This window comes from Uloborus diversus, chromosome 7 (assembly GCF_026930045.1).
Source record: "Uloborus diversus isolate 005 chromosome 7, Udiv.v.3.1, whole genome shotgun sequence".
NCBI lineage: Eukaryota > Metazoa > Arthropoda > Arachnida > Araneae > Uloboridae > Uloborus > Uloborus diversus.
In genome coordinates, this window is record NC_072737.1 from 103,945,747 (window position 1) to 103,960,216 (window position 14,470).

The window sequence follows — 14,470 nt, forward strand, 5'->3', positions numbered from 1 at the left end:
AGATTTTTCTAGAATTATTCTTATAACTCTTTTACTTTACCCTTATTATTATTATTTTTATTATTATTGTATCCTCATAGTAAAAAAGGGTTGGTGTCTGAAAAAAAAGAAAAAATGTTATCAACATATTGGCTACTATAAATTTTTATCTTGGAAGGAATGTTTTGGGGATAAACAAAGCTATTGACCCACTAGTTGGTGAGCTCATTTCGCTGATATTTTTGGCCTGATTAGGAATTTCGATGTAGAAAATCTGTGACAAATGAAGAAGTATTTCTTCATTTTTTTGCTAATAAATATTTTTTCATTATTGTTGCGACGACGGTGGTATGTAGTTCAATATAGAAATTAAAAAAATATATATTTTTCGTTTTATTTTTAATAGTGATATTTCGATAAATAAAGCATCAACCAAGAAATTTTCATTTTTAAACACGATACATTTATACCCCTCAAAATTATTTTGATGAAGTAAACTTGTACTACTCTGGAGCATGAACATTTCTTAAATCCAGGGCTGTGGAGTCGGAGTCGGACTAATTTTGGGGTAAAGGAGTCGGAGTCGTAGTCTTTCGAAAACATGCGATTATTTCCGACGGAAGAAAAAAACTGAAACTGAAAAGAAAATGTACTTTACATACCTTGCTTGGTAGATCTGGAATGGTTTCATTGATGAGTATGGCGGGAAGCTCTTCGTGACATTCATTCGAAGAATTACTATTATCGTCTGCTTCTCCATAGACTGCTGTGCGGTTAACCATAGCTACTATGGCGACATTCAAATTAACTCTGATGGCATACAGAGTGCAAAAACCCAAGAAGCCAAGAAGGGAAAACAGGTAACGCACACCAGAGAACTCTGAAAAGAAAGGGGCATTTGTGGGAAAGAAGAAATCAGTTCAAATTAAAAAAAAATATGTAGAAAATCGTCAGCGCTCATGTCGCATAATCATGCGACATGTAAAAGATCCCTTGGGTGTTCGTCTGGCTTTGAATTCCTTCGGCAAAATTAAATCCCGAGTGCAGGTTCGCATCAGAGAGCCCAGGTGCCTCCATCTGGTGGAAACTGGGCGTCAAAATTATCCGTGCCATCGGCACCAGCGCCTTAATGCTGGCACATTAAAGATTGCATGCCGTATCGGGGATCGCACTAGGTCTGCTAAAGGCTAAACAGCCTGACTCAGCCCCATTTGAAAAAAAAAATCAAGAAAAAAAGACTACTTTACAATAAGTTCATTTTAAGCAGGTACTGCTAAATCGTCTCGTTTGCTCCTGCTTTTAACAAGTGTTACGAAAGTTCGTGAGGTTGGGGAACACGTATTTCCAAAATTATATTTGAGGCAGTGAGAAGCAAAGGGATGAAAGTGGACATTTTCAAGTTTCGAGTAAAACGCGCATAAAGATTACGTCCTAGGTAGACTTTCATCGATTTTTTCCCCTAAATCATGCTATACAGCAGCACCTACCAGGGGTACTAGTACTATTTCTTGCCCCAAGCCAGAGGAGAGGTTATCCTACAATTTGTACTGGTTATCTCCAAATTTTTTATTTTACCACTTGCATCCCTTTGCTTCTCACTACCTCATTTGTAGTGCAGTCCACAACATCTAACAAATGAAAGTAGGAACAATTCCAACAAATTTTGTGTTATCTATATTCATACGGTCGAGGGTAGGTAAGGGGCAGTAACTGCGAATAATGTAAGGTACGTAGTACACTACTAATATTTGTAAATACCTGTATGTACCTGTTTTTGGCAAATAAAAAATAGGCTCAAAGACTTTGATTTGCCCTCGTACATTCTGTTAATGTTTGATAATAACACCAATAAGTTTTTACTTTGTTTTTGTGAAACTAGGTTTCGATATAACATCCCTTGATTCATATTATTTCTAAGTTTCGTATGACACGGTTTCGATATAACACGAAACACGGTTTCGGTACAATACGATACATATTGACATGATTTTTACTATGTAATTATGACTAATTAGTGTAAGATATAAGTTATTTTTAAGAAAATTCTCGTATAACACGATTTCGATACTACACGCAACGAATTAACAGTGTTATACGATGGTCGACTGTACGTGAATTTTGTTGGCAAGGGAATGTTGGTAGTAATAGATGCTATCATCGTATCTTTTATCTTGATTTATCAAATGGATATTGCTTGGATTGGTCTTATTGATTGTGAGCGAAAAGATGAATTTTCATGAATTCACAGTATGTGAGATTTTTGCTTTTTAACGATTGGGACTATTTAGTTTGATACATTTCAATAGAAAACTTTTTGTTAAACTAAATTGGAGGATGAGGGAAGGTAATCGTTTCTTGGAAAGGAAATATGAGGTGGAAGCATAGAAAGGTATTCCACAGATTTTGCCAATCAAGTTGGGCAGTTTTCGGAGAAATAAAAATCATGAAATTATGTTGGTTGAAAAGCTGTGCCTTATGATGGTTTGCAGATTATGGTTTTCGATTGTCAGATGGTTGTAAAGTTCAAAACAAGTTGTGAAGTTCTGGCACAAACTAAAGAAAAAAAAAACAAGAACAACAGGGTGTCCTGTTTTATTGCCCACGAATGGAATCGTGCAAAAATAGGCAGGGAATGTATGTAGAATCAAAAGGTAACTACAAAAAAAGTTCTTGACTATAAAAAATACTTTAACTAGAAACAAATGTAAAATGCCGGAACTGATGATATTTTTTCAAGTTTCAAAACTGAAACAAACTATTTTTTCAATTGATTTTTTATACGCTTGAACTTTGTGAGTTATGAGATATACTTACGACATGATTTACGACGTTCCGTTTTCTCTTCATTCATAATGTCTTATTTGACACTAAGGAACAACAAATAATGGTGATAAAGATAAGTAGGCCTGTTAGGTAGGAATTCCTAGGAAAAAACAGAAATTTTACAAATATTTTGAAAATTACAAACTCTCTAAATTTTATTGATTGTAATTAAAAAAGAAAAATAACGTAAGTTCAGCACAAATTTTCAAAAAAATGCTGCAAATAGCTACTTTGAGTTTACAATAGAGCCACTTTATCAGCGCAACAATACTCAACATAAATAAAAAAGTCTTCAGTTAATGAGTTAACACTGGCCGGAGCAAGAGGTTAAAAGTGGTAAAAAATTTGTATTTAAAAAGAAAACAAAATCATTGAGATACAAGAATAAATGCAATTAACGGTCCAATTAAGTTTTAAGATGATATTAGTTGCGTAAATATCAGTTTATGCAAATTGGAAAAATTTCTATCCTATGTACTGTACCAAGAGTTTGTGAATTAATTTAGAAAATGTTCTACAATTTTTGAAATTCACTAAAGGAAACATCACTCGCACTCATTTCTGCCGTGGTCGGGTAAACGGCAGTATCTGCAGAAATAAGTTTTCAAGATATTTGAAGAAATGTGTGCTGGATTCAATACTAACAATATGGAAATGTTGGAATTAGACGTTTTTTTCGCGCCTTTTTTTCAGCGGAAACCAAAAAAGCAAAGTTGACCTCAAAGCTAACGTACAATAGATGACAAAAATGAAAAAAAGGAAAAAAAAAAAATAATTTGAATTTTTGCTTTTTGAATTCAAATTATGTTTTTCTCAATCGCGAGTGTGTGTGTGTATGTAGGGGTGTGTGTTTGTGCCCAGGCATGAGTGTGTATGTGTGTGTATGGGAATTTGTATGTATGCGTGTGTGTTTGTGTCTATATGCAGGCATGAGTGTGTGTGCATGTGTGTAGGTGTATGTATGCATGTGTGTTGTGTGTGTGCAGGCATGAGTGTGTGTGTGTTTGCAGCTGTGTGTATGCATGCGTGTGAGTGTAGGATATGGGCGCAAACTGGAGACGGTTTTCGCTATAGGAGCAGCATCGTGAGGCCGGTCGACGGTGATGGTGCAGAGGGTGCTGGTGGGAAAATAAAATCATAGGACGCCAAAACAGTCAAATGAAAGCAATAAGCAATCGTGATTGCTCAAAAAAAAAAAAAGTTACTGCATTTTACCTGCCTAAGGCAGATTTATTCTGATTTGGACAGGAAAGGGCAGTAACTACGAATTTTTCGTTTGTCATCTTTTGTTTGCAATTTTTTCATTTATTGTTCATCAGCTGCATTGTACAAGCTTGATTAGTTGGATTCCGCTGAAAAAAAACCGTCTTATCCAAACATTTCCGTGTTGTCAACATTGAATTGAATACAAAACGCGTTTCTTTAAATATCTTGAAAACTTATTTTTGCAGATACTGCAGTTTACTTACCCGCGGCAGTATTGATCTTCATGATTAATCAATAAATATCAGAAGTGGACAATCATTTGGTCAAATGAACTAGGCAAGGTTACATAATAATACAGTGGACGCTCTCTATTCTGAACACTCATGGGACCAAACAAAAGTGTTCAGATTATGGGGGTGTTCATTATAGAGGGAGACTATATAACGTAAGTACTATATATATTCTATTGCGTTAGTGGACTATGTTCAGTACTTTCCCAAGTGAGCTGTACCAGTTACTGAGATACGAGGTGATAAATTTTGGATTGGTGGCTTGGCTAGTGCAATGTCTGATTCAACTCACAGTAGCATTTATTTCCTTTTTTTTTTACATAACATTCAACCATAAAATACTACAGTACATCTATCGGTAAAATACCTGAAAAAAAAAGAGCAATTGTAATCTGTTTTTTCATTGTATATTCTTATGTAAGGTACGAGTTATCATCCAAGTGAAAATGGATCCGGGTGCCGCATTTGCTTGAAGTTAATCGTACTTTAAAAATCTTGTATATTAATGGGTGTTTTTTTAGAGGTATAGAACTTTAGGTTCAAATAAAACACCGTTAAATGATGTAAATTGCCTTGAATTTGGCTTTATTCGAAATATGATTCTTTGCCATTTTTATTTAAATGTGATTTCTGGTATATGGCTACTTCGGCTGGCTTGGAGAAAGTCTAATCGGGAAGTTCAATTTTCTATCACTTTTTGCAGCAGTGGGGGTCGTATGTGAGTGATATGTGGCGAATGTTCTCGTCCAAGGCGTCAATCATCTGTGGCTTATCGGTGTATACCTGAGACTTCACACAGCCCCACAAAAAAAGTCCAGCGCAGTTAAATCGCATGATCTTGCAGAACGATTCATGGATCCATTAAACGAAATTATTCGTTCACCGAAAGTTTCTTTCAATAAATCAATTGTGACACGCGCTGTGTGGCATGTTGCACCGTCTTGTTGTCCATTCATGATGAAATGGCGAACCAAACTAAATACAAAACAAGTGACAACTATCAAAATGGCCCACAGGTCAAGCAGTGTTCCCGACTTAAAGTTCTATACCTCTAAAAAAACACCCTTTACTTTAAAAATCTTGTATACTACTTGATACAATGGTTGGACTCTTGAAATATAAATAAAGTTTATGCTCATATTGCTCAGCCCCTACCGACTATGAACATGTTCAGTATAAAGAGTGGTAATAATTGAACGGGGTTAAAAATACTGGGGTGTTCAAATTATAGGGTGTTCAGAGTACAGAGAAGTCAGCCTATGTTAAGTCGAAGGAGCTTCAAACCGGGACCATCAAAAGGTGTTCAGAATAGCGGGGTGTTCACATTAGGGAGTGTTCGGATAGAGAGAGTCCACTGTATTGATGCATCTTCTTTTCTTTTGCATGCTTTCCAAGCCTAAACATTGCCATTTCGTAATACGTATTTTTGTGAAAGAGTACTTTCTAGATTTTGATCCATTTGATGAATTACAACAAAATAAACATTAAAAATGTTAGACTTAAAATTCATAAACTTCATTAGACATTTTTGATGAACTACTTTTCATCAAAAGAAATTCTTTTCCAAATTTGGTTTAATCCAAATAAATAAAAAAAAATAAAATAAAATAAATAAATTAAAAATTAAAAAATAAATATACAGGATTAAATAATCTTGGAAAGTACTGCAAAATTTGTTGCATGTAACTACGATTTAACCACTGTCGGAAAAATTACATTTTTTTTGGTAGCGAACTACAATTACTTCATTACAACTGTAATGAACTACAACTACTTTTTTTCTTTTTTAACTTAACGACTGCAAACTACTTTTGAAATGTAGTCGCTACTTTGAAAAATAATAAAAAGCCATGCACAGACACCGCTTGAGGATTGAAAGAAAACATTTGTAAAGTGGTTTAGAAATGAATTAGCTTATTTGAACATAACTTATCACTAATTATCAATTCTTTCTTGACACCCAATTTTTCACTTAAAACCTTATTTTTACTATTTTTACGAAGATTCCCTGCAAGAAAAGATTAAATAGTTGAAATAATTGAGCCTTCTAATTTTTATTTTCTTTTATTACCAGCGAATATTTAATTCAATACAACAACTCGGCTTCTTGGAGACGTAAATAGCAACAGTAATAATTCGACTGAAATTTTACACAGACATACATAAGCATAAAATTGTTTCGATGATGAACAACATTCAACAGAAGAGGAAAACTCTAATTTTCATCACAGGAATTCATTTTATAAGAACTTATATTTTGTAGGGAACTAAAATTAATTAATTTGAATTTCAAGGTAGGGATCTGATCCCGGACACCATTTTTCTTAGACCACTGATAAAATTAAATAAAAACGTTTTTTCAATCTTGCCAAATAATGTCAAAAAATTAAAAAAAAAAAAGACTTTTTTTATGTCAGTACATAAACACTCAATCACTAAAAAAGCAAAAATAAAAAACTATCCCAATCAGTACTAGTATTTATTTTTAAATAGTCATAAATAAGCTATTCCAAATATAAAACAAAACTAAGAATGCTTGACATACTTAAATGTGCAATTTTAAATTATATGCGGATGACATTGACAGCAAAAACTTTTTTCTTAACGGGCAAAGTTTGTATGAAACAGAAAAATGTTTGTTTTCATACTTTTATAGGGCACTGTTTTTTTTAATTATCAGCCAGCCAGGGCAGTTAAATATCATCTTCTATAACATTTTCAGTAGCTTCCATATTTGGTGAATTGAAACCTGAAATATTTACCCAACATTCTCGGCTGCCAGCAAACACAAACGGGCAACTAAATTGGCAATATCACTCATTTTTTTTTCTAAGCCACGCTCTGTTCAATGCGAATATCGGCGAAACATGAAAATCACTATGCCAAACAAACTAATGGCGTCAAACAGAACGTGCGGCGTCAAAATGATAGCTCTGAAGTCAGCTCGTATTTTCATGAGTCTTATTTCTCACTGCATCTGCTGATGTATTCGCGTTATTTGCATCAGTCAGATTTGTTTCAACCTTGTATCTTTCTTTCTTTTTTTAAAAACTTAATTTAAAAGTAGTTTCCAGAAATCGCTACGAACTGCTATTTTATTTGTATCGCGCTGATCACTACTCTACTTTTATTTATTTATTTATTTTTTAAGTACTGTATTGCACTACAAATTACTAAAAATATGTAGCTACTACAGTAGCGTCGCTACTTGTAGTGCATTACTCCCGTCCTCTAGGAAAAGGATGCGGTTTTAGTTCATACCGAAAGCTTTTTTTTTTCGTCACCTAATAACTTCTCACGTAGTGAACCGATTTTGATGATTTTTTTTTTTTTTTGATGAATAGGTATGTGTTCCCCCTCTTTTGTTTGACCATATTTGTTCTTCAAAAATGTTATGGGAAATAAACATTATTTTATGTGACTTCCCTATAAAATGATTAAATATGAAACCCATATTTGAAATAATTGTTTGCTTTTTACCAGTGTGAATAATAATAATTATAACTAGAAAATCGTCCGTCAAGATAGGACGGGTGAAAATTGCTTCTATATTTGAACGAAGTAGTTTCCTGTTTGTTGATATTTTGATACTTGGAAATTGTAACCTTAACTCCAGTGGATTAACCCCTAAAGTCCAGTAGGTAGCGTTCACTTTAGACCAGTTTTTCATTTCTTCTTTCTCCTGAAAGGACAGTCTTACCAGTAAAATAGGAAAGTGACCGGATCGAGTTCAGCCTTGTCACAGCAAAGGCTTTCTCTACATGTTAAACATAACAAGACCATCAAATTATCATGTCGTGGCGCGAGTTTCATTGTCGATGTCGTCAGGAGCGTTACTCGTTCATTTCTTATTATATGTATGAAGATGAGAGTTTTGAATGACGGCAACTCTTACGTTTTCTAAAGCAAATACAAAATTCACTCACTCTCTTTCCCTTAATGTTATTAAAATTTTAGATGCGTGGAATGTTTTTTTTATATGGAGTATTTATATGCAAAAACAAGTTGAAGTTTCGTGATGTTTATAAAATACGCTTATATATTATATTGCCTTCACTATCATGATATGATCATACTGTCTATACAATACATTTACGCTAAAACGCATGAAATAAAAATATTTTTGAAAAAAAAAATAGAACCGACTTCAAAACTGCAGCTAGAAATTACTCTAAAAAGGTAAAAAATGATTTTATTTTTTGAACTACAGTAAAGTGGGGATATTTGAGCCTCCCGGGGCTGCTTGAACCCATGAGGAAAAAAGTGTTTAAAATCCGTCCTGGTCCTATATAACTCAATGTATATGCTGAAAAAAATTTCTCCATGACCGGTAGCAGTACTAGGTAGACGCTGGAGCATGAAGCAAAATTTCTGCTAATGTCGCCTTTTTCTAATTGAGGTTATGACTGCAAGTTATCTAAACTGCTGTTTTTTGTGTTTGCAAACTTTCACCTGTAAGTTCATGGAAACATCTGATATCATCAAGGTAAAGATAGTTTTATGTTTACATTCTATTTCTTATTAAAATAACAGTGTTTTAAGGTTATAGCTATGTAATTAACAAAGTAACTAATATAAGCTAGTAAAAGTGCACTGGATGTCTTAAAATGGGGCTACTTGAACCCAGCGTTCAAACAGCCCCAAACCACATTTCATCACTAAATTATGTTAAATAAGGCTTGTAATCTTTTAAAATAAAGAGGTTAGTTACTATTTATGCCCACTTTTTGCAGATCTGGGGATAAAAAGGGTCCGAAAGTAAAAGAGAACCCCTTGAAGTAGGAAATAATGCGGATTATTAAGAGGAAAAATTACAATTGTGTCCAGATTCAAATAATTCCGGAGAAATGTCTTAGAGAGTGGCATCAGCCCATTTTGACTTTAGTATATCAACTCTTAAAAAAATTAAAAGATCGTTCACAAAACAAGCCTGGGCATCCTGTAGTATTTAGTAGCTAGGAAAAGCAGGTATTAAGTAATATCAGAGAAAAAAAAAATCCATCCAAGCCACTTTACGGCACATCAAAAATATTTTGAAACATAATTTTGAAGTCGACTCAAAAACAATTAGTAAAACTATATCATAATTCAATGAAAAATATAGATTTAATTTAATTTTTCGCATACATTATATCGATAACTATCTGTATACTACCGTGAGCAGGTAAACGGCAGTATCTTCAGAATTGAGGGTTCGAGATATTTGAAGAAATGTGTGTTGGATTCAATGCTAACAATAGGAAAGTGTTGCAATTAGATGTTTTTTTCACACCTTTTTTTCAGCAGAAACCAAATAAGCAAGCGTGTCCAATAAAGCTCGTACAATAGATGATTAAAAAAAAAAAAAAAAAAAAAAAAAAAAAAAAAATTGCAGTTACTGCCCACGGCAGTATAAGGGTATAAATGTTCGGGTCCTAATTTTGAGTGGGTTTTCTGAAAAATGTAATCGAATATGGTAACACATTATTTTACATTTTGTTTTGACGCCGCGTCGACTTCAAAAATAAAATTGTGCGTAAAAGTAGTATCGATGTTGTTCAAAGCAAGAAATTAATTATTACTTTTTAGAGCAATTTCCGGCTGCTGTTCTGAAGTTGGTTATATTTTCTTTTCAAAAATGTTTTTTTCATTTTTATAGTTTAAAGTTACGAAAAAAATTGCTTCTGAAAATGTTGATACCTAACGTAAGAACCCCCCCCCCCCCCCAAAAAAAAAAAACCCCTCAGTGGAAATTTTTTATTTGTAGAAATTGATCAGAAAAATCTTTTTTTACAAGTCTTAGGAATTCTTTTCGTAATATTTATAGTCTTTGAAATTAAATTTCATTCCATCAATAACTGTCATAAAATAAATCTAATCCATGGGCATTGTTGATTTTCGTACATGCGTCGTCATTAGCACAAACTAAATACGTAGAAAATACAGGAGTGCCCACCCCCCTAAGAGCAAGGGCGCACCCCCTTAAGCATCGCGAAAACCCTCCCCCCCCAAAACACCCCCCACCCGAATGAGAATATACCCCTCAAAACACCCGCCTAAAAATTTCAATGACGCATACAGCTGCCATGACCCCCAACCCCCTAGGTGAGCATCCCTGGAAAATAAAATGTTTTCTTACCTGAGGAATTCATGTCGATTTCATCTGCAATTAAAGAACGAAGTGTTTGTTGATGATTTTGCCATTTCGGCCTCTGGAACTGCAAAAGAACGTGCAAACGCGTTAAGTCTGACTGATCCAACCATTATCTTCTAAGATTTCGAATAGATATGAGCTCCAAACAATCAGCGTATCTGTACTATTGTCATTGCGAGAAACTAGATTAACTATTCTCAGTCGAAAAAGTTTCACTCTGAGTCAGTTTTTTTCGGATCGCGCATACGATTATGCTTTACGGGTAATACTAAGCAGAACTAGCTGACCCGAGTGAAATGTTTGCTCCCGTGGCTCTCGGCAGTTTGAATTCTGAGATCCGGTTTTTAAGCATGATTTTTCAAAAAACAGTTGAAATACGACTTGTTTGTTTGTCTATAGAGGTGAAACAAGTCTGTAAAAACATGCTCTAGCTTTACTTATAAAGTTTGGAGTATTAAAGGAAATTAAAAAAAAAAAAAAAAGAAAAATAACATATACTAGAAAATTGCCCGTCAAGGTATGACGGGTGAAAAATTGCTTCAACATTTGAACGAAGCAATTACCTGTGTTTCTGATATTTTAATTGTTGAAATTTTAACCTTAACTCCAGTGGGTTAACCCTTAACTCCATCAGATAGCTTTCATTGTTAACCACTTTTTCGTTACTCCATTCTCCTAAAATGACAGTCTTACTAGTAAAACAATTAAGTTACAGGTTCCAGTTCAGCTTCATCAAAGTAAAGCATTTCACTGCATGTCAAACATTAGAAAAAAATATTATCAAATTATCATGACCATGGCGAGAGTTTCATTGTTGGTGACGTCAGGAGCTTTACTCGATCAGTGTAGAGCCACTATATAGATAGGCCGACGCATCAGCAAAAGTTTAGCCATTTTGGATCGGATTTTTCATTGTTGCACTGCTAGGGTTACTACGGCAAAGTTTCGGATTGCGCCAAATTTGCAGAAAATAATATATTTTTTTAATAATTGGGAAGATATTGGACTGTTAAGAAATTCAAACCTCCTAATTCTCCTAATATAAACTGCATCCTATTTAACGTTATTGGGCATTTTCGAAACTAATATTTCGTCAATACGGGAAATGTGCTGAAAATTTCCCAACTTTCAAGAAGTCATGGCAAGGATGTAGAAACGTTAAAAACTAATTGTACAAAAATTGATGTGCACTATCAAACAAAAAATGCCGTTGTTTCCTCGAAACTGTGTAAAAAAAAATGTTTTATTTCCTTATAAAATGAGTGTATGATCTTAATTATGCACGAACAATTTCTTTCTAAAACATTTCTATGTCAAAATAAGTGCAAAACTTCGTGGGATAAATAACTATTCCAAGTAATAGAAATAACAGTTATAGCTTGACCACGAAAAGAAGGCGGATGTCCTTGAAGCAAAAACATCATTTGTATCATTTGTAATAGGTTGTTTGTTATTATTTTGGAACAGATAGGGTTAGCGAAACCATGCCTCTTACTATTCGGTGCTTTGTGGCAGGTTCTACCTGTTACAAATGATACAAATGATGTTTCGCTTCAAGGTTATCCGCCTTCTTTTCGTAGTCAAGCTTTACTTGGTTTTAAAAAAGAGTCGTATATACAAGCAAAGAATTTCTTATTTAAGCTGACTGCGATAATTTGTTAAATTCTTGTGAAAATTTAAATGAACTACATCATCAAGATATTTAAAATTGTTTAGAAAGGTAACATTTTAATTAGGGTACGATATATTTGTATCTGAGGAACTCTTATTTATTTTTTCCGCATTTTTATCGACTAGGACATGTTATGTAAAAAAATCCTTCATTTTTAATGCGTGCAAAATTGCAGTATAATGGAGTTGTTTCCTTCAGTCAAAAGTAGTACTTTTTGTCACTTAAATTGATAGAATAAGCAAAAAAAAAAAAAAAAAAAAACTAGTATGTTGTGGCCATCACGAAACTTTCTTCTATATTTTTCTTTTTTTTTTTTTTTCTGATCCCTCCCCATGCTTGACGAGGAAGCAATATTCCCAACAAAAACAAAATGACACATGCAAAAACTTGACGACTATCCCAATGTCTGAATTATTGCAAAAGCAAAGCAAAGAGCGAAAATTGAAAGTTATTTTAAAAGCCTTGCTTGAATGAATTACAAATATTTTATTTGTTAACAAACATAAGATGGCAACAGTTAAAAATTTTAAATCATTGAGATAATATTTCCGATCATTTCCATACAATTAAAATCACGAGAAATACGCAGACGACAATCTATTACGATTTATCTTTCTTATTGTTGCATTAATAAAAATATTTTTATTCGCAAAAAAAAAAAAAAAAAAAAAAAAAAAAAAAAAAAAAAAAAAAAATCAACACCTCTTGGAGCGATCGGCGTCAAAATAGAACCAAAGCCTGTTTACATATGGATTCACATATATTCCAAATTTCAACCAGAACGTAGCATTACTTCTTGAGATAGGGCACTCAAAATGGAAAAAAAGAACGGATGATTGCGCTACCTCCTTTTTAGCTGTTGACACAAAAATAAAATCAGTTCTTATACCCACTAAGGGCTACTTGCCGATAAATTTTTCTTTCATTCCGTTCATTATTTCTTGAGATACAGCAGTCACAATTGACGACAAAAAACGTTCTATAGCTCAACCCCCGTTTGAGTTATTGACACCAAAATTGAATCAGCACCTGTTCCTGTTAATACCAACATATGGACCAAATTTTGTTTGATTCCGCCAGTAACTTCCTGAGGAATAGCAAGCACGCGTAACTCGAAAAACGTCCCATTGCTCCACCCCCCTTGGAGGAATTCGCGCCAAAAACTAATGGGCACAAGTTCACATAGGGGCACATATGTGTACTAAATTTCGTTCGATTTCATGCGGTAGTTTTTGTTGTAGAGCGGCCACAAAAAACTGGTCACACACAGACGTGACACACATACATACACACACACACACACACACATACATACACACACACAGACAGACAGACATTTTCCAAAAATGGTCGAAATGGACTCAGCACACCTCAAAACGTTCGAATCCGTCAAAATTCGAAATTCGAAAATTTGCACGAATCCAATACTTTCTTCTATATATTAGATATAGAAGAAAGTAAAAACATGGACTCAGAAAATACTTTCATTTTCCCAACAGTTATTTTTTTATTCATTTTTAAAAATGTCCGATTCTTCAAACAAGGCGTGGTCTTTATGACGTCACAAATGATGCACTATGGCGCATCTTTCTACGGCATTTCCACGATTTGATAATCAAGAAGCAAATTACAATTGCGCTCTACGCTTGCTATCAACCATATCGTTGCCAATGCACGTGAGTAAAGATGCGAATTAAATAATTTGGATCGTGATTGGCAACACTGAATGGCATTTCATCATTTGTGATGTCATCGACAGAAGCGTTAAACGATAAAAGAGCACCGATTTAAGAATTTTTTAAAAATATTAAACTTAAAGAAATTATTTAAAAAATGGTCAGATTCTATGTTTTTAAGCATGCTCTTTCAGAAAAAAATACTTTTAAAATTTTGGAAACGACCCCATTTTCTATAACCATTGCATAAAAAGTGCACTCACCATTGGATTATAGCTTCACGTCTCCCTCACCATCTTTTTAATGTCATAAGTTGCTCTCTCTCGTGTAGACAAAATGACCCTAATTTTTATCTCTCACAAATACAAACAGCGACGCACACAAACAACGGATCTGATAACTAGTTTCAAATGAGTGTGCGACGCTAAAAGTCAAACTCGCCCACAAAACGTCAGGACATTTTCCGGTGCCATTTTTAACCACAGAATATTGTATTTAACGCAGTGAGAAAAATTAAGTTTTCAAAAACGAGTGCATTCATGCTTTCAAATTTCCTTGAAATCTTTTGTTTCAAATATGAGATCCCTGTTTTCAATTAGGGGGCTGAATTATTTCATACTCAAAAATGAGTACATAGTACTCAATTTTGAAATTAGTACATATTTAAAAATGAGCATACATGTTGATTTGA

At 33.9% G+C, this 14,470-nt stretch overlaps 1 protein-coding gene across 2 annotated transcripts in view; it reads right to left on the reverse strand.

The window, feature by feature from the left end:
- The window catches only part of LOC129225985 (putative inorganic phosphate cotransporter), a 59,881-nt gene extending 45,718 nt beyond the window's left edge, over window positions 1–14,163 (reverse strand). The window contains exons 1-4 of one of the 2 annotated variants that reach the window (XM_054860557.1): window positions 14,043–14,163; window positions 10,417–10,495; window positions 2,794–2,902; window positions 642–859 (exon numbers count right to left, since the gene is read on the reverse strand). In XM_054860557.1, coding sequence (XP_054716532.1) covers window positions 642–859; window positions 2,794–2,830 — 255 coding nt within the window. In that variant the 5' untranslated portion in view covers window positions 2,831–2,902; window positions 10,417–10,495; window positions 14,043–14,163. The remainder of the gene's footprint in view (window positions 1–641; window positions 860–2,793; window positions 2,903–10,416; window positions 10,496–14,042) is intronic. The other variant, XM_054860558.1, reaches the window with a different exon arrangement.
- Window positions 14,164–14,470: the final 307 nt, after the last annotated feature.